General features: G+C 35.6%; 1 protein-coding gene across 1 annotated transcript in view; it reads left to right on the top strand.

The window, feature by feature from the left end:
• The window catches only part of LOC121411090, a 28,474-nt gene that overhangs the window by 596 nt on the left and 5,906 nt on the right, over positions 1-21,972 (top strand). Inside the window, exons 2-13 of the mRNA XM_041603606.1 lie at positions 4,870-4,900; positions 5,255-5,371; positions 7,055-7,184; positions 9,108-9,173; positions 13,263-13,328; positions 14,933-15,074; positions 15,931-15,970; positions 16,468-16,541; positions 17,088-17,161; positions 17,557-17,667; positions 18,668-18,714; positions 20,954-21,158. Coding sequence (XP_041459540.1) covers positions 4,870-4,900; positions 5,255-5,371; positions 7,055-7,184; positions 9,108-9,173; positions 13,263-13,328; positions 14,933-15,074; positions 15,931-15,970; positions 16,468-16,541; positions 17,088-17,161; positions 17,557-17,667; positions 18,668-18,714; positions 20,954-21,158 — 1,103 coding nt within the window. The remainder of the gene's footprint in view (positions 1-4,869; positions 4,901-5,254; positions 5,372-7,054; positions 7,185-9,107; positions 9,174-13,262; positions 13,329-14,932; positions 15,075-15,930; positions 15,971-16,467; positions 16,542-17,087; positions 17,162-17,556; positions 17,668-18,667; positions 18,715-20,953; positions 21,159-21,972) is intronic.

Here is a 21,972-nt window from a genome sequence, read left to right as displayed (position 1 = left end):
TCCTATGTAGTTATTCATGTGCCAAGAACCCAACTCAAGCTCAAGGTACTTGCTATTTTTGTCCGCTTGCTTCCCTTGGGGTATCACTTACGAAAGTGTTTAGGCAAAGACTCACGAAATTCTGTAGTATAAATGTAAGCCTATTTATGTAATGTTTTCATCCAATTTTTAATCGTTCAAAAATATATTTGGAAAGAAAATTCATGAAGATATATTGTCTTATTCAACATTATTTGGTTCAAGATCCCACACAACCACGCGGATATTTCGAACGCACATAAACTGTCAACAGGTTTTTTTTTGTGATATCCATCCAAACTGTATTTCAAGATCTTGGGGTAACACGTTTTACATGGATTACCATGATTGCAATCGTTAAAAATATTTCATACAAATGGTGGGTTAGTAAAGTCATAAGTATGCGGGCCTATATCGATTACAATCAATCAGCATAGTGAAATACTGTTCTATACACATTTTATTGTCTGAGGTGTATTCTTCTTGTATTTGAAAGTATTGTCTTTCTAATATAAGAGTAAATTGGCAATACGATGTGCTCGTTTTGTATTAAGCGTTGGCTAATCTAACGCTTTGCACATTTCCTAATTAGATAGTGTTTCATTTTTTGTGCTACTGCCAAACGCCGAGAGGTGTCCACTTACTATACACGGTTGTACACAGCTACTGGAATGACTTGACTTATTCTATCTTGTTTCATGTATTTGTAGTTGAAATTTGTCTTCGAGGTATTATGGGCCTGTTTATCAGATTATGATATTCAACCGACCTCTGTCACTTTGTCAGAAGAATTGGTTATCGCTGCAATATATACATGATATAAATGATCTTGCAGCGAAATGAACGATAACCAATACCTCTGACTAAGAGGTCGGTTGAATTTGTTTCAAATTCATCAAATCCCCTGTTTTCTGTTGCGTAACGATCGATATTAAGTTAGAATGATAGATATTGCACGTTCCATAATTGTTTCCTACCTTGCAGATTACATTTTTTATTGCATATTTTTTTCGATCTCGAGAAGACACTCACTTCGTCAGTTCCATTCCCCTTCCTCTCTCCCTCCCCCCCCCCCTCCCGTCCATCCCCCTCTGTTTACTACTATCCCGGAAATCTCAGGGATTTTACCCCTTACAACGGGTATGTTTGATTTTGTTACTGATTTGCGGAACATGATGATTGATATTAACCTCAACAACTGTTCTTTCATTGTTGCCCAACGTACCGTTTTAATTACCGCGAATTTAAATACCCCGCTACAACATTGATTTTTATTTTCCCTTTTACAGCAGATTATATCTATTTTGACGCACACGAAAATGGAAAACAAGATGACTGTATTCAACACAAAAGTGACTGAGAATCATTATTTTATTCTACAGTTAGAAAAGTTCACCTGAATATTCTACGGTATAAGTTTTCCTTAGTATAGGCCTGAATTGTTAATTTGTTTGTGTGATTTAGACCCCATAGAGACAATTAATAAAGTTTTGTCTTGTGGAATACCAATTTGGTTATGGATGAATATGTTATCGACTAGCCATCGTCCATATTCCTCAGTTTTCAAAGTGTTCAATTCGATCTGTGTGATATTTTCGCTCTTTATTGTGGTAATCTCCTAACAAGAGGTCAAGAACACTAAACATCACATCTAGTAAACATACCTTGCAAAATTGCATAAATCGGATACATATACCCTAACTGAAAATGTGTGTTTGCAGTGCGATAGCTTTATTACCAATTTATATAGCCATATGTCAAAAATATACGTTTCCCCCAGCTTGTCTCGTTTTTAACTTTTAAAGCAAGTTGTCAAACATAATTCGTCAGCCATGACAATCATAATGCAACACGACGAGTGATTTGATCTTAATACATTTCCAGCGTTTCCACCTACAAATCCAAAGCAACCCTTTTCATGTCATAAGTGAGGGTTATCCTACGTAAATTAACCCATACAACCTTACTTGGGGTGAATACGAAAGGTGCATTCTAAGTTATAGACAAACAATTTTTGCGGCAAAATAATAACATTCTGCATTGTTTTCCATTAGGGTAGGTGCATTTAACAAGCTTTGTATTAAGTTAAGAAGATTTTGGTCCCTTGAAGTTCTGTAATCAGTGTATTCTTGGTTTAATACCATGATTTCCATTAATTTGTGAAATCAATGTCTGGTATTATAGCTCTTTTTCTTTGCTTTAAGTCTCCATTTATTTCTTTTTAATCTTATGATTCACGTCTCCAATTGATTCGGATTATTTTTTTATGCTCCATAGTCGGATTTTTTTTAGGGGCTTCCATTTAAACGGTTGCCAATCAATTCGACCAGAAGACCGACCGCCTCACCATAAAAGCACCCTGCTATCAATACAGTAGCACCTATAATTAGAGTCCCCTCGGGTCATTTATAAAGTTACTCTATACACAACATATACTTCCAGACAGTCCTAATAGCTCGGATATTGTCTAACATCAGACAATCATTTTAAAGGAAGCATGAAGCATATTATTCATATATTTTTTTCTTCATCCCTCAACGCCTTAATTTCACTCACACGAGATTGATAAGACCTTTGTTGCATAGACTAGGTCTACAGAAAAAAAAACCTCGGATACATCTAGGTAGGTCCTCTTGAAGTCCTAATTCCAATATCGATTAGGTTGTTTTTCAATTCAATCTTTTTATTGCAACTGTATTGTTAATTGTACAAGGTTGGAATATGTACAGAAAAAAAAATGGTTGACAGATATACATTTTTTTTATTACAAAGATTGATAATTTATGAATTAAAAATGAATAACTGTATTAAAAAGTATCTTAAAACATATAAAGTAAGGAATTGCTCATTATACATTTAATCCCTTTCTTTGTGCAATAATAAATAGTACTATAGGCCTAAATCATGCAACAATAAACAACACATTGGAAAGTTTTCGAACCAAGTTTCTACCAAAAAGTATGAGACATTTCTTGTATTGGATTTATTTCATTCTTAAATATAGCCTACTCACTCCACAAAAAACATTATTTGACGCTTTCATGGCTTAAATCATGATATGCGGTAATACAGAAGCTGTTGACTTATCTACCTTTAACTAACCATGGAGAACCCTCACCTTGCCGTCTGGGTGTTATGCAAAGATCATTACGTAATGCGCAGACCTGGTAGACTAATGTGTTCGCATCTCGGGTCACGACGATCTGGATTTTTTTTTTACTAATACCTCGGTCACATTTGCTCTACGCCGGTCGTACGGCGAGTCGAAAACGGCCGTTTTATTCATTTTTATCCAAACCGCCAATATGTAGCTGTTACAAAAATGTTCAAACGGCTGCTTTCGACTCGCCGTACGGCCGCAGTAGAGCTAATGTGACCGAGGTATTACAAAAAAAAAAAGAAAACGTTTACTTTACTAAAAAGGGAGCTATTTAACCTCAATTCAAACGATTCATAGCAAGGAGGAAAATAATGTTGCAGTCGCGACAATGCTCATTGAAAATGAATTAGGAAATGTAACTCGATGTACCCTCACCATCACTCATCCCCACTCCCATTCTCTCTCTCTTTCTCTCCCCCCTTTTCTCTCTTTACCAATCTCCATTTACCTCCAACTGTCTCGACTGACCTGGGGAACTGTGTATAGCTATTGTCACATCTTCCATAGAGCTATTAACAGTTAGCTCCATGCATCTTCTACAACATACGTGTAATTCAGACAAATAACGAAATTGATATCAATTTTGATGTTTTTGCTATTGTCAATGTAAATTGCAACTTTGTAGGTTACAATTGATCAATCTTTTCTTTGTTGGTCAATCAATTACATAAATATCAGCAATAGGTCAGTGGTCACTGACTTGTTTAAGGGATTACGTTTGAATTTAACATAAAGCGTCACATGCGATGATCGATCCGTAATCGAGTTCTATAATCTGGGATTTGAGTGGTCATCATCATCTCTCATCTGTGAAATTTTGATTGCCCAATCACTTTTTGTCACTTAAATCGAAGAAAATACGAGAGTAGGAATGTAAGCATGGGAGCTACAAACGGCACAATTTGTCTTCTTTAGACATTCGTGACTGACCACAATCGGCTTTGGTCTGGTCACAGTATAGGCCTAAAGCCTTTACTGATCTCTTAACATGATCAAACACCGAACAAGCGACATTAACCAATCAAACATGAGAGGACAAACACCCAGGACAAGGTCACTGTACTATACTTTCGATAAGATCCTTGTCTAGACGTTCCAAATGTACAATGGAGATTAGGATCTAGTCTAATAATATATAATAGGATAGGCGCGTAACAGAGCCAAGAGCCAGCGTAATTATCTCGTGGTTCATTTGGACTAGATATTTAATTTCATATTTAGGCTGCTCATACGGCATCTATTTACAAATCTACAGAGAGTCAAAGACCTCTCAAATCTGACATTATTTAAGTTTCAACCCCAATCATTATGACATATCTGCCGGAAAGAATACAGTGTCACACAATGTCTTCACAGTGAGTTCACAGTGTAGTCACATTGTGAACTATGTGGACTATGTGTTACTCACCTTGTGTTCCACACTGTGGAACACTGATATTTCCAGAAGGGATTGATTTAAGTGTGACTGGGAGTGGAGGACATGGGGGAAGTAAAATGAAAACGAGAAAAACAATCCAAGCAGTGCAGAATACTGTTAAAAGTTCAGGTCTAGGACTAGAGCATATGCTACTCTAATGTTCATGAAAATATGGTGGTCAAATCCACATTTCTGCCAATGTTTAGGAGTGAAATCTCAAATATTTTCGTTTTTTTCCATAAAACCTTGTATCTTTCTCTCATTCTCTCTCCAGTGGTATACTGTGACTACACTGCATCTGGAAAGTAAGTTTATTTTCATTCCTGATTCATAATAATGATAACTGATAAAAGATCTTATAGTAATAAAGATGACACTGATATTTATAATAGTACTACTATTATTTATTCTATTACTGCTGCATAAAATGTAGAATAAAAATAATGCCAGATTTATTATAATACTAACGATAATGATGATAGAAAGTAGCATTAAGAAATCACTCTTGACACGCTCTTGTAGATGAGAAATAAGACGAAATCCGTCATATAAGTTCTTTTAAGGGAGTCTTTTACCTTGGAGGGGGACCGATGTTTTCCTTTTTGCATATGTTTGCATTGCCTATTAACTCATAATTCACGTTGCTGTTTCAAATACAGACCACTGAGATTCATTGAGAACTTTCTTGCTGACAATGTCTATCCATTCTACGCAAATACCCACACCACTACTACCATCACATCTAAACAGACTACAAGATTCAGGCACGAATCAAGGTGAGTGCTTCGTTCAGAGTTGCATCATTTTTTTTTTTTTTTACAATTCTATAGCCATTTCATAAAAGCGGATATTGATTATTGGATAGGCCTACGCCCTGTGAAAATCCATCGAAAAGTCTATGGCCTAATTTCTTCTGGTCCAACCATTCTAGTAGGTCCATGGTCCAACCAGGGACGTGAGAGGGACGTCCCTGGTCCAACCATGGAGCTATTACGGTCCAACCAAATGTTTCGTCATTTTTCCATGGCTCAAGAGTGATTTGTTTGAACAAGGAGAGACAAGTATTCACATCCTTGAACCTCGTCATATTCGGCAATGATAAGTAGTAAATCCTTACAAGTGGATTCTTCTCGTCCATTCGATACCCTAATACGTTTAGCTATTTCCACTATTATATCTGAAGCAATTATACATTCATAAGTTCTTTTAATTGCCGGACTAGCTGCTATTAAGACCACCAAGCACGATATGATTTCGGTTATTGTTTAGGGACTGGGAGTAGCAATGTGTATGATGGTAGGCGAACAAAATGTGCAAGCTAGACCCGGTTGTCCATTTTGATGTTACTTAAACGATTTATACCTTTTTCAACCCAACTATTGCGAGCTGAGCGAGGAAATCTTGGCAATAATTAGTGTCACTAAGGATGACTACGAAAAAGGTTTTGAAAACATACCCTTGGAGACCTGTCGACACTCATATGGCTCATGTAGTTGGGATGGGGTGGGGAGATTGATCAGGGGCCAAAACGCCTGGACCAGCCGGGTGGCAGGCAATACCGGGTGTGTTACGGTTTTATGCTGTTGACTCATCCGACAAGTTGAGCTCTTTGTAACCACTATCGACCTAAGGGGACTTACCAGTCAAAAACAGCTGCTTCATCATATCCAAAATGTTCAACGATTAATCAGGTAGTAGAGAAGAAAAAGGACGTTTCATGATAACTTTCACTCCATGTCCCCTGCTCTTTATCTTATGAACAAACTATAACACGTGAGGAAAGAGACAGACCATCGGGTACCGCTTGCTTGTTCTTGTAGCAGGTTCAATCTTCAAGCGCGCGCTATTAACCTTGCGCGTCTCAAGGACTTTTGTGTTGTGTCTGTGGTCGAGAGAAAAACAACGTGGAGTTCGATCGAGAGAGGGAGAGGGAGAGAGGGGAAGAACGAAAGATTATTGTATTTTTAGACATGAATGTGACATGTGTGTTTGTGTGTTACAGTTCACCATCGAATGTTGTGTGATTCATATTGAATGGATCGTTCAATACATCAATGCTAGTTTGCGAATGTATACATTTTCAATATGTCAAAGCCCCAATGCGCCATTATTCATTAGGCATTCACTCAAGAATGTTCACAATGCTACAATATGAATACAATGTATAAGAGAACATGGATAACATGTTAAAGTATATAAAACATGAAAAGTACGTAATGAACATAAAAAGGTGGGACAACCTAAACCTATACACGTAGAGCTTGATTGGTTGAATTCGCATTGCGACGAAAAAAACCCAAACATGGTCGTTTTACTCCCATAATTCTTTCTCTCCCCATGCAGTTGATACATTTGAAATAAACAATAACATAAGTTAAAAGAATTTAAAGTGCCTTTCTGTATCGTCTTCACAAGGAATTAAATAAGGAGTACCATTTTCTCACTTATTTCACCTGCAGAGAAATCATCAAGCAGTGTACGAATTGTGGTGAAGAAGATGCTCTTATATTCACAGGCAGCGGATCGACTGGTGCCATTCATAAACTCATCAATGTCATGGAAATGCATGGAGAACGAGCAAGAAATACAGTAAGTTCTGATTCCTAACGTGTATATTTTGTTTTATTTTCCCATCTGTTAGCATGAACATTATTGCAAGGACAAGTTGCTCCAATTCGACAAAAAATGGTTCACCAATTCAGGTAGCAGCGACCAATAATAACCTTAGGAACTGACCGTAATATAGGCCAGAAGTTTTTATAAAAATGTGTATATAAGAATGAAATTGTCTATTAGTAAATTTTGCATAGTACATTGCTTTGTATGTAAATTTGCCAATCTCGGAATCGACTGGGTTGGTATTTTTTCCAAGGTCCTGAGTTCTGATGAATGTAAGACCTTGGGCTTACAAAATATTACTAAGTATGATATATCACGTTATGAACTGCATTATGTGATTTGATGGTACTCCTCAATATTTGCTACCCGACTCGAAATATCCGTCATATCTAAACATATTTGTTATGTACGTCATTATAAACGACGGAACATGTTCCAAGAACTTAGAGGACGAGAATGCCTTAAAGGGGAATCCAACCCAAGTAAAAACTTGTTTTTATAAGGAAAAGGAAAATCAGACAAGTTGATAGGTGAAAGTTCAAACAATATTGGACAAACAACAAGAAAGTTATGAATTTTTAAAAGTTGTAAATATTGGTAATCACTATACCCATGGAGACTTCAAATTGGCAGCATATGGGATGTCATAGTGATGTAAGGCAAGGACTACTCTTCCATATACTCCAATACATATTATGGCTAAAATGTCATTTTCCCAAAAAGTTTTATTCAAAATCATATTTTTCTTTCATGAGGACATAAAAAATATACTACCTGGGCTATATTTAGATTTCTGCCCCAGGGGAATGGATACTTAGGAGAGAACCACAAATCCCTGATAATAAAGTACATGGCCTATGGGAAAGTTGTCCTTGCCATTTGTCATGATTTACTTACCCAGTTGCCAATTTGAAATCTTCATAGTATTAGTGATTTCAATTTTAAAGCAGCTATAACTTTCTTATTGCTTGTCCGTTTTCTTTCAAACTTTCACCATTCTATTTAATTCATTTTTCTCCTTCCCAACACAACATTTTATGGCCAAGGCTGGATTCCCCTTTAAGATGGGAAGGAAAGGATACGTTCGTTGTTGACTAACAGATGCTTTCAAACAAAGGTCACGTGTACTAACAGTCGTACTTGAACTTGTTAACACATGACTACTGAACTAGAATCAATCTTTTCGATCACTATTTTCCACCGTCCTCTGTCTGTCTGTGATAAAGAAATGTTGTATAACCCGTGAAAGTCTTCACCGTTTACACTTCAGATTATGGAACTGTCAAGTCTCTTTCGAAATGACAAAAATTGACACAAAGGGCGATGATTCGACAACTGCTTATGCAATGTGAACTATTTGCCTTGTTCCACTCATTGCCATTAATTCCATTTGTTTGAACAGGAAAGGAGGGCTTTCCGTCAAACGATTTCGTAGGATCAAGTCCAGATGTATTTTGATATTGAACTTCAATTTTGTCCGCGCATTATGTGTCGTCCGATACAGGGGTTCTTTACTTTCACCTCAGATCTGCTGACTGTCTGCAAACTTTTGACCCTTTCGCGCTATTCAGGCTTTTATGATAAATGAATTGACACAAAAATGTTAACGATTAAAATGCACATTGGGGTAATATGAATAATTTTTAAACTTAAGATTAGAATCAAAATTGATGGTAATCTAACGCATGCTAATGTTTAGCCCATTTCCATTTTGATGTTTGGGCCTATTCCTTGTAATAATATGGCCTTTATGTGTAATATCAAGGTACCTCGTGCAATTGTATTTTACGCTCTATGAATACATTATTTTTTGTTATATATTCCTTTTTAACTTATTGTTTCAAACAAAATAGTGGCTGCATTTATAAATCTCAATATTTATTTTATTTTCAGGTAGTACTTGTTGGACCTTTCGAACATCATTCCAATATCTTGCCGTGGAAAGAAATAGGAGCGCAGGTATGAGCATTTTATTATTATTATTATATTCATCTTGAATACAGTCTGCTTTGATTTTGTAATTTGATGGCACCAGACTTCATGTATAGCTGCATACTGCGGATCAGTAATGAAAGTCCCCTTTCCGAATCAACACACATTCCTTTTCCTGATTCTGGAAAAGGCTGGACCTGGAATGATGAGATATTGACAGAACTGTTATAAGGCGGGAAAAATAATATACAAAAAAATATATAATTTTCAAGTTTTAACAGTCTTAAAAGTGGATTTTCCTCTGGATGATTATTACCCTTATTGATGGACAAAAATCATTGAAATCAATCTAAAAATAAAATATTAAATCAACGAATGAAAGGTTGAAGGAGTAACAGCTTTTGTGATGTTGCATTTACCACTTTGAATGCTTCGACCAACACGTAGATTGTTGGATGCAAGGTTGGATTATTTCACTCGGAAGGTTGTCACTTTTACAATCTTTCAATATTGTTTATTTGACATTTAATATGTTAGAGTGTATAGGCATCAAATTGACCGTGATAGCTTGCTCTCCATGGTCTTTTTTAATTGTAGAAGATGGGGGAAGCGGTAAAACGCGGTTCCAAAGTTCTTCAGCTCCTTGTAGATGTAGAGCGATGCCAGACAGAAACATTGCTGTTGATAATTAAAACATTGATTAGACTCGAACGTGGGAGGTGTACCATAGGCAGATATGCGGAGCTGAGTGAAAGGTTGATCAATATCTGTTTTTAAACGGCGGATCCATTCATAATGGCAATGCCATATCATGCTTTAATCATTTTAATGCCTTTCATAATATTATTGCTTTTGATGGAAGCACAAATTCGCGATTTCCTTCTCTTGCCTCGGCTTGCCAAGGAATTCGAATATTTTCTGCCATACATGTGGATGATACATGTATTTCTTATTGATCAGAAATGGAATGAGAGGAGGGAAATCTCGTATTGGATTATTAGGAAATGCCACGCACTAGCTGCTACGTTCAGTTCGGAAATGGAAAATTGAAAGGGGGAATTAATTACGCCTCAATTGGCTGTCGGTGTTTAATTTGCTGCAAAATCTAATTAAGATAAAAAGCCATCATCTTGTATGCTAGATGAATGGATTACTCTGATACCGTATTCTCTCCATCTAGCAAGCGGTTTACTCTTGAGAATTATGAGCTATAAAACTGAGAAAAATAATAAACATTATTTAAAAAATAAATCATAATTTCACTTTCGCAATACTGGCATCCTAGACCTATACAGGCTTATGCATTGTTATGAAGAGAAAAAATGTTTTGTTTTTTCCTCATGCAAGGCCATTGGATGTTCGATATTGGTATCGCTTTGACTCTCAAATCTTTGACCTCTTGTTGTACATTTCTCCGCCACTGAGGAAAACGCTTCCGAATTTTATTATCAGTTGGCAAACTCTTATCATTTGGGGCTTTATAGTGGTAGATCATGGAATAGGTCCATGGGTAGATGAAGCATAAGATGAAGGAAAAGGCATCGACACGGACGTTTTTCTAATCGTTTCAAGCTATACATCACACGTGATGTTTTGAACTATGTCCATAGGTTATCTATCTCACGGCAATCAGTTGACCTTAGCAGGAACAATTGAGTAATGAAGGGATGTGTAGCCATTTTGATTGGTTTACGTAATCTGTCATGATACATCTTTGAAGTCCAAGGTCTTCATGACCTATTTTCTTTTTAATTTGGCCATCTTTTGGGTTGATTTGGCTTGATCGTAATCCCAATTCTACTGCATCTTTAATACCGTTAACGAAACACCGTGTTATTTAACAAAAATGTTTTTTCTTCTAAAAATTCACATAGGGTCAATGCAGTTTACTAAATGAAGTAGAAACATATTTTGCAAGATATTGTAAGGACTGGAGCTACGTTACATCTTCCATTTTACATGTCCTTTTCCGTGTTTTTTTATTGGGTCATACTCTACGAATGCAACTTCTCCCGTAACAAGAAAAGAGGAAAGGAAATAATACTTCTATAGTATACAGTAGCAAATACGTACGCCATTTGCGGTAAATTGGAGTAAATGAATGGGAAATTAATTTGTAAGGATGTGAATTTGGAGCGCGATTGGCCTTGACAAAGGCAGGGAGCTCGCGTGGCGCCAAGGATAGGATGTGTACATGCTGCATCCATTTTCAAAGGCACGATTTCTACATTCAATTACAGAATATTTTCAAGTCAGTTACGCATGCCCATGCAAATCATGGTTCCCTACGTTAAGTATCAAACACTGAATCGAGTTCTTCGTCAATAATTTATTAATTTGAAGATCTTTTCAGAGTTAAAGCTTCCATATATATGAATGAAAATTAATTGAAAACAGCGTTACAAATACAGATACGGTGTGTTGCTACTCGCACCATTCTTTCACTGTATTGTTTATGCAGCGGTTTAGTATCCACGGCATTTTGTTCACATTTTGATGAATAATATCGTTCGCACAATACATATGACACTGTGTTCTGTAGCAGTTGTCAATAACAGATTCCCTTCTGTTATCTGCGGCTTTGATATTTGTGGTTTACATTTACTTTGTACATAAATTATGAAATAGAATTAGATGAGCGTGTCTTAAGCGTCATTAGACTTTGTTTGTGGTTAGAAAGGGCATTTATGAGGTATAAAGTTCCCAGCTCTCTTTGGCCTAATTTTCTACTTCACCCTCTACAGATCATGTGTGTCCACCCTTACAACAATAACACAAAGGCACTTCAAAAATAGATATCTTGTTGTTAAGAATATGATGACGAATTTAATTGTTCTACCGTATAAATGCGGTCAGATGCAAATAAAGTTGATTTACACAAATTTATTTAATCGATTTTCAACATTTTACTAATTGATAAGCAGCTCCTAAAAAGAGTGACGTTAGTCTGTCAGAAGTTTAAATGAACTTAAGGTGTACTTGGATTTTGTTTTCTTTCACCAATAAGGGGCATTTATTTTCATCAAAAATCAATTTATATACAAAACTCACTACTTGGAATGTTAATTAATCAGGAGGAATATGATGTTAATTATATTTTATAATTAATTATGCTGTCCATAATGATAGCATCTTGGCTACCGAAATTTTAAACGCTTAAAGTGATTGGTTAACATTGGTTTGACTTTTAAAAAATCTGAGCTAGAAGGTCAAACTTGTCACCTGTGTCTGTGATATGTTACAAAAATGAAGTCCAGAAAAATTGCGTTCGAAAATAATTATTTAGTGCTTCAAAATTTGAAATATAAATTGACCGGAAACACCATCTTAATTTAATCCCATACACTTATGTGTACTATTTAGGCGTCTATAAGACGCCTATTTACAAAATCGGGGTTTGCCTTGTAGTTTTAGCTTTTCATTCTCAATAATGGTTGTTTTCAGGGTTTATTAGTTCTAATACATGCACTTGTACACATGTTTCATCTTGGTTTGAGAATTTTTTAAATCGGCTGCTCACAAAGTTAAACAATACCTTTAATGTTTATCAGAATATATTATGATCTTGGTTTTAAAATATGATAACCCTTGTTACTTTAACTTTTCTAATCCTCCAAAATGCAGAAAAGTAAACCAGTATTCTAACGGGTATATAGCATTATTCATTTACAACACGCAACGACTCCTTATATATTCATAGTTATGTCAGCTCGCTCAAAGTATATACCCTACATGTTCTTAAAACCCTTTTCCGTCTTTTTAACATCGTATTTGTCATACTCAATGATCATCACATGCATCACAACTGTTATTTCTGTTGTTTTAGTCTGACAGCTCTATAAACCCTCGAGTTTCTACGGCAACGGAATATTACGCATCTGCTTCTCCCAATATGTTCGTTGCCTCAATGCACGAATTATGTTATCTCTTTGTGCCTCATTAACATTTTAACGGGTATTATAAGGGATGTTTCCAGGAGCATGATTGTTAAGAGATTAAATCAATCGTACTCGCAGAGTATCAGTGTCAAACCACCTTAAGATCTAACAATGACTTAAGGACTATCTATATTGATTGATATACGTATTAAGTATGTTATTAATTCGATTTTGGTAGGTCGTGAGAGTTCAGCAGACGAGCGAAGGACTAGTCGATCTGGAAGACATCGAGACTAAATTAAAAGTGAGTACGATTATCCAGATATTAACTTTGTTACAGAATAATAATCCATGTTTTAGGAGACATGACGAAAGACGAACTGAGTTACTCTCATTCATATGCAACTTTTCGTGGTGCAATACACCCTTTTTATGGTAATCTGCAATGTAAAACACAATATCAACCAAAAAACTACTTATGATATTAATTGCAAAGTGTCACCATGATGACAGGGGTCGATCCGTGCATGACTTGCATTGGTTGAAGCAGACCAGGATCATGCCGTGTTTCCAGTGAGGTTTTCAAGATAAAACGCTATGCATGTGGATTGAGAGGTCTGGATTGAATTCTGAATGAATGGTGAGGTTGAGTTGAAGAGGAAGACGGGTGTCATCACAGACGGAAAGGGGAGGGAAAATAGAAAGCTAGCACGTGTTAAGAGTGGGATCTGTCAGGTATTATCAAAGCAGATAGGGCTTCAATTGATAAAGATAGGAATTGATTTACGATCTTACATCGCTTTAGGGTCGATGCTGACTCAACAAAATATAGAGGGAATGAGAAATAATCCACCTAACAGCTAGCTGAGTCAGGTTAAAATTTCTTCATCAAAATTATCATCCGACTAATTAAGATTCAAATGCATTCCATACTTACAGTATGTCTCTGTTGAAATTCTATGAATATTACTCAGTCTCCAGATTTGTTTTTTCGTCATTTCAATTCTATAGAATCATACAATGGGTGACGTTTAATCTGCAATTAACTGTGTTACTGAAAAAGATAATAATAGTAGTATGAATAATCGTGTTTTTTGTGTTCTTTCGTAAAATCTGGGGGTGTTTATTTACGTTCTTGGTGGTTGGTTCCAAAAGTAAGTGTTTAATTTGTTGTCGGTGATTAAAACGCTTGGCAAATAATGACAAAGTTTGTGCACGTCAAAGTTACATTGAGCATGAAATCACACCGTTTTGAAGGGAGGTATTATCTTGGGAATTTTAATCACTTTCAACCCAAATGCGCATTTTCTCTTTCTTCGACAAATACCACATTCAGGATCCAACATAATTAGCATATGTCACCTGATTGTGAACAAAACATGATACAGCAATATTTATTGGTATTGATTACAGCTCGTGGGCTTTAAGTGTATGATTTCAAGACATGATATAAACAATCCCCGAGTTATTAACAATAATTTTGTTTGCGTTGTTCTATTTCTAAATGTGTGGTTATGATGGAAATGTTACTTGTAATTTAGCTAATTTAGAGTTCGTTACCTCTAGCAGTATGCGTCATGGTTCCTCCAGAAATGTTTATGATGTCACAGAAATATGACGATAATGCAATAATAGATTCATTTTTAACTGTTTTTTTTTATTAATTTGTTCGTTGACCTCACACTATTCTTGAGGTAATTCTGCTGGGTCACAATTTGAATTTTAAAAGGATATATGAACAGATAATAACAGATAAATGAATTATAAGAAATCGCTTTTGACCTAAACATTTTCTTGTTACTTCATGTTTGTATACAAATATTGCAATATCTTTATTATACAAAAAACAGAAACCTGCCCTATTCTACGAAACAAGAGTTATATATATCTGTATTATTGTATTACCAGATATTCACACAGACTCACCAGCTTGTATTAGGATGTTTTTCAGCTGCTTCCAATGTTACTGGCATCATCACCGATACTAATGCTGTATCTGCTTTACTTCATCGGTATAATGCCCTCTCTTTCTGGGACTATGCCACAGCAGGTATGTACTTTACCCTACTTTCATCATATTAAATCAGCACCTGCTTCGGGTAATTTCAAGTTCGGTGTTGGTGCTGGTGTAGGTGTTGAATGTCAAATCAAAATGCCTCCCCTAGCACCAACACCCAACCACATTGGTTACAGAAGTGCGGTGCTGTGGTGATGTAAAATTGACCCACTACCAACACTAAAAGGTCAACACCGAATAACCATTTGTATTATACATGTTATAGGTGAATCCATGATAAATTGATGAAGGAGCACAGAGAAGGTTGTCGAATTCTTCAGAAAAAAAAGGAGACGCACTTTGTCTCACCAGCAAACTTTGAAGTTAAAATATAAAGTTTCACCCCAAAATGGAGGTTAATGTACAAACATTTTTTTGTTGAGTAACCCTGTAGAAGTCTTATATATACGAAACAGTTAAAATATTTGGTTTGCAAGTCCTTCGGAAATAATCTACTGGTACTATGTGAGAATGTTTTCTTGTACATGACTTACAATTTTCTACAAGATGATGTTTCTTTCTAACTTGTAGAATGTTTTGGGCCCCACCCTTCCAGATGATGTTTCTTTCTAACTTTTAGAATGTTTTAGGCCCCACCCTTCCACTGCTGTGAAACGTTCTTGTAATTATGATTAGGAGCTGTGTTAAATTGCATAGATGGGTGAAGACACTTTAATTGAGGTTAAATATGTTTATAATTGAATTTGAATACTTACAGCTCACATTAACTAGAAAAAAAGATATTGTTTATATTTGGTTTTGGGAATGAAAAGAGGGATCATGGACAATATTTGCAATAAAATACAGTAGCTAATTCTTGTCAGTTTTTTTCTATCTTATTGATTTTCAGCACCTTATCTGGATATAGACATGAATCCGGTCGGCTATGAGTAAGTCGAATAACATTTCAATCATTGCACTGGAGACTAATTTTCATTTCTGTATTGTATGATGTAAGAGTGCCATACGCCCCTGCATGAAACAGCTGTATGGTATCGTTCATAAATCTTTATGATCTCACTGTTAGTCACATGTAACTTCTAGCCAAATGTTTTTCCCATAATCAGAGAAAAAAATCTAAGTTTTTGATAATTGACTTGAAGGCGGAACACCTACAGTATAGTTCGAGAAATCGTCCCATGAAATCTCATACTTCCATGCAAAGATTATGTAAAGCAAAATTTGTACTGCCGTGTTGAATATATTTCATTTTATTTTGCTTTGATATTATATTTAAAGGTGATAGGTGTACAATAAAAAAAAGAAACACCAACCTGATGCGAAATGCTCTGGTATTGGTATAAGATGCGTATGATGCGATATGATATGATTTGTTTTGTTGTTGTTTTTGTGCCAACTATTCTATTACTTCTATTTGTATTAATAGGAAAGGAGTTGATTGTTCCAAAGATGCTGTATTCGTTTCCACGCACAAGTTTGTTGGTGGAGTTGGCACCCCAGGTGAGGATATAAAGGCAGTTTGAAATCACTATCTCTCTAGATATATTATATTTCCCTTTTAAGAAATTCGTGCATTCTATGTGATATCAGTCCAATTTTGAATGCTGGCAAATCAGAACTTCACGTACTATTGTGTATTTCCTCACAAAACCATTGATGGATCAAGACTTAATGCATTCAAGAAGTGGTCGAAGCAAATAGGTTATACGGATTAGGTGAGGAGCAAGGAAACGAAATAACAAAAATAATCTGGAAAGCACAGAATGCATATTTGAAGAATTGCCAAAAACTTCCCCTTTCTGATACTGCATGGTTCATTAATGTCAAATTTTATCATTGTTATGAAAATAATCAAACTGACATATTTAGTTTTCAATATGGTTCAATGTCCAGAAGAACACCTTACAAGCAATCAAAATCATGTTAATAAATTGAACCTCCAGCAGACATTACTTTTTTCATTGCAATCATTCCAATGAAATTCATATAGTTTTATTACTGTCAGGCTGTTTATTTTATGTATTCCATATTCATTCGCTTATCAAGGTATTCTGATCGCGAAGAAGAAGTTGTTTGTTAACACTGTACCTCATGCACTGGGAGGAGGCACTGTCCATTATGTAAGTACACATCTCCAATATTTGAATTTATTAACAGTTGATTATTACGTAGTGTGTTAGTAATCAACAAGAACATTAGAATTTCTTGTACTAGACTCTTATTTACAACGTATAGTTAGTAATCTTATTAACTCTACGTCCAGTCAACAATATTATGAATATTTTACATTATTCCTCTTTATGTTACATCTTGCTTGATGAATAAAGATTTACATATTTTACTGTTTCGTTTGTATTGCTTCATCTCACGTCTTGAATTATCTTTGAATATTTCTTCCTCACAGAGATAATAAGGTAATGATATCAGAGTTAAATTTTGCTCTGATGTTTCATATTTTATTTGCCCTCTTAGAAGCAAACGATTTAATAAGAGAGATTGGTATCATTATTCTCAGGTGTCAAGGAAGATGCATCATTATCTTAAAGACATAGAAGCAAGAGAAGAGGGTGGTACACCAGCCATTGTTGAATCAATTCGGGCCGGTCTAGCTTTTCAAGTCAAACAGGTATATATCATCTTAATTATATATTTCATGCTATTCATCGCCATACAGTTATATGGAGTGGGTCTGCATGGAGTTTTATTTTGCATAAGCATGGACTATAGGTCCATGGCATAAGAAATGAATAGTGCCTAACGAAAAAACGTACCCTCATTCCCAAGTCCTATGTTACAATCCATTTTTTTTATAATACTTGCAGAGTATTATCAACAAACTGTGTGTTGGGGTTGAAATAACTTTTTTTCACAATATGTAGGAATGTGTAATTTAGATATTATTTTGGGGAGAGGGAAGTAGGGTGGATTGGATTAATTCTCTCTATGTTAGGATGGGGTGATGTGTCATCTGACAGCTGATATATCAGCTTCATAACTACCTACTGTGTCGTTACTTAGAAAATTTAGTAACAAACCTTTACAAATGCCAACCTCAATTTGAATCATTTTTTCTAACTCGGACCATTACACATTATTGTTATGACCAATGAACCCTGTAATATAAATCATAATTCTGCTTGCTCAAGGAAAGCGAATATTGTTATAAAACGATAAATACCAGCAGAATGATGGATAAGCATGTCATAAATCTACTATAGATTATTAGTTTTGATCAATTTGCATGGGCAATGCTTGGGTAAATAATTATTTTTATTTTAAGTTTATGAACTATTTTCAGGTGCAGATAATTTGTACATTTTTAATCAAGCTAAAATTAGTAGCAAAAGGGAAATTCTTAATTTAATCATTGATGCAATCTCTTTTGATTTAGGTTGTGTAACAGACTTTGCAATTGGTATTTTTGTAAGATCAATTTGTATTTTTGACACAAGTTCAAAACAATAAATCTTTAATCTTGAACATAATGTTAGTTTTATTGATACAGTTACAGAGCAGGTCTATGATGTGATTTATAAAAACTGCATATGTGTTTTCAGTGAATTTGAACATTTATTGACAAATGGATTAGATCCATGTTAATCCTATTGTTTCATTTCACCTAATAGGCCGTCGGACCTGACTTTATTGAAGAGAGGGAAGAAGAGTTGGCACGGTGAGTAGCAATCTCGGTTATATTTTCCAGGTAGAAATAATCCTTTGTTTATGCTGTTACCAAAATGAAAGAAATATAACTTGGCAGCAGATCTATGATTGAACACTGAAGTTTTGCATGACATCCGATGGTTTAAGGTTTAAGGAAGGGTAGAAGGATTATTGTTACATGCACTCATCGCTCTTAATCCCTAACCCATTTACGACACGGCAACTTTTGTGTTAGCCACGTAAAAATATATCAAGGTTAAAAGTGACTTTTGTAGGCCGATAGTTTTATTGTCTTTATTTCAGTTCTTTCGGTCATGATATTTGGCAATTGAACTCTTTTTGATCTGTTGTATTCGTCAGCACTGCAATATGTATTCGGGCAGGTCATGAGTCGCAAACAGTCTGGGCTCATGACAAGGCTTGTGACTGTGCTCTAATCTAAGCCATATTTAAAGGGATGGTCCTGAAAATATTTATATCTAAATAAATAGAGTAAAATTCACAGAGCAAATTGCTGAAAATTTCATCAAAATTGGATAACAAATAACGATGTTATTGAATTCTAAAGTTTATGAATATTTTGTGAAAACAGTTATATGCACATGATCGTCATGAATATTCATTAGGTGGGTTGATGATGTCAAATCCCCAATTTCCTTTTTGTTAATGTTTCATTTTATCATTCTTGTGTAAATGATGTGTCTCCATTATGATGAAATAAGTTGGGGCAATAAATAACTGATGTACATAATCAGTTCTAATCCAATTGTTTTAGTTCTTGGTAGAAAAAAAATGAATAAACCCAATTTCATATAATAAAATACAAAAGTGACAAGTGGGAATATGACATCATCAGCCCACCTAATGAATATTCATAAAGACATGCCTAGAATTGTTTCACCGAAATAATGCAAATCTTTAAAATTCAATAACTTCGTTATTTGTTATCCGATTTTGATCATATTTTCAGCATTTTGCTTTGTAAATTTTACTCTATTTATTATTGAGATATAAATATCTCCAGCCTAGATCATCCTTTTAAAGCCTTTGGAGTTGTTAAAGAACAAAATTTGGAGAGGAGATATACTGCAAGATGATTTTCTTTTAATCGACCTGGTTAACTTTGGACAGATCCTTTGAAATATCCCCGTCCATTCGAAGTTCCGCTGTCGGCATAATTCAATATCCCAAACATATCCCCTTTTCCTTTTCACGCATAGGTTAGTGATACATGAACTCGAGTAGCATATACAGCATCTAGTAATTCTTTCCAACCTCCCCCCCCCCCCCCCCTTCTCACCGACCCTCTTCTTTCTCACCTCCTTCTCTCTTCCTTTCTCTCCCTCTCTCTTATACACTTTCCTTCTCTTTCACACAAATTAATGCACACACCCCTTGCATCGTCTTTCTCTTGTTCTTTTCTCTTTCTTATATTTCTCTTACTGTTTCTCTATGACGTTAGTTTATCATTTTCTTTGTTGTGCTCCAGTAGAAAATCATGTATTTCATCTATTGTGGTAATCTTATTAGTAGGTTGATAATCCATCTTGCTATTTTACCCAATCTCATTCCCATACACAAACCCTGATCACACAATATTTGTTCCCCTGTCTCCACGCTCCATGACATTTTTTTTTTGTATTGCCACGAACCCGTCAAAATCTGACAGCGTTAATTTTCGTCCGCGTAACAGTGATGAGCGCAGACACATCGTTCTGTCGTGTCACTTATTTCTGGCCTTTAAAATGGAGAGAAAAAGCACGTAATCAGATGTAATGTGAGGTTCCGACCTGATTCGAGTCTGCTTCAGCCTGATAATTATGATGGACCAGAGCGCAGAGCTCTACGTTCGGTCACTCCCATAATTAGGTTTCCCTCTCAAAGGCAATGCAAGTCGTGTAAAGAAAATTTGTGAAATATCCACAGCATGTAGATTTTCACTCGTTTAAATTGCTTTCACTCACAGATAAATGAATTAAACTGATGGATTTCAAGTTGTCTCTTAAAACTATTGCATGTAAAGCATCAATAGATCATAGACTATAAATGAACACATGATGTGAATTTGTCTATGCGTTTTGTCGTTGTTTAACAGAGCATTATCAGTTTCTCTGTTATATTGGTATTTCAGATGAATATGATAAATTTTAAGTATGGATATGCCCATGATTTATTCATCAAGATATTGATGTTACAACGAATTGCTTCAAAAATCTGACGAGTTATGAATTATGTTAATTTCATTACAGGCGAGCCTTCACAAGGTGGCAGCACAATGAGAACCTGATTGTCCTTGGTAGCCGAGAGGTGGCGCGCTTGCCAATCTTCTCATTCCTGATTCGGCATCCACAGACTGGCAAGCTCCTTCATCATAACTTCATCGCTGTACTCTTGAACGATCTATTTGGTATCCAGGCACGAGGGGGGTGTGCTTGTGCTGGACCATATGCTCATGTAAGTGCCATTCTCCTAAATGCGGTAGATAGAGTGAGGTATCAGTCATGAAACTTTGCTGCCACTTATTGTGGCATAAAATAAAAATGCCGGGTAAAAATGGTCCCTGATATTTACATTTTTGTTCGAAGAAGCCATTCCTTTTTCTTTAGTAAGCTTATTATGAGTATAACAGTTTGTAGGACTTACTACAGATTTTTGCAACAAAAGCAGAGTATAGTGATTTTTATACATTTGGGAATGTAATGTTTCATATCTATATAATATTGTGCAATCATCAGTACATGTACTTGAAATAAGCGACATACAAATGTCGATGTCAATTTAAGTTCAAGGTCATCACTGTCATGAACGTTATTTGTTATTTACCCCCTTATAAACCGATGAGGTACAGTTTAATCCCGATTGGGGTGCAATGACTGTACTTTTGAGCCCATCTGTCATCACTGTGCCCCTCTTTGCTCGCATTAGTAGACTAACTTACACCCCATCTAGGGATCAATGTACGGAAAACTGGATCTATGGGGTCGATGAAAACCCTGATTAAGCAAGATATCCTAATCTGTTCGTATTAGGAAAGCGGGTGAAATAAGAATTTTATCACTCCATAATTTTCTTGATGTCTTTAGATCATTGCACGCTTTATGAACATCTCAATAAATGCCTCTAAATCTCTTTTGGTGGTATTCTTGCGAACAGCTGTCAAAGACATATCGGGGATTGAAATAATACCTCATGAAAAGTCTGTTTAAAGATAACATGTCGGAAGAGGGGAGAATATCAACACAGCATTAGAATGATTTCTTAGATTAAC

The sequence above is a fragment of the Lytechinus variegatus genome, chromosome 3 (genome assembly GCF_018143015.1).
Source record: "Lytechinus variegatus isolate NC3 chromosome 3, Lvar_3.0, whole genome shotgun sequence".
Classification (NCBI taxonomy): Eukaryota; Metazoa; Echinodermata; class Echinoidea; order Temnopleuroida; family Toxopneustidae; genus Lytechinus; species Lytechinus variegatus.
Note: the sequence above shows the minus strand (reverse complement) of the source record. Positions and strands in the feature narration are given on the sequence as shown.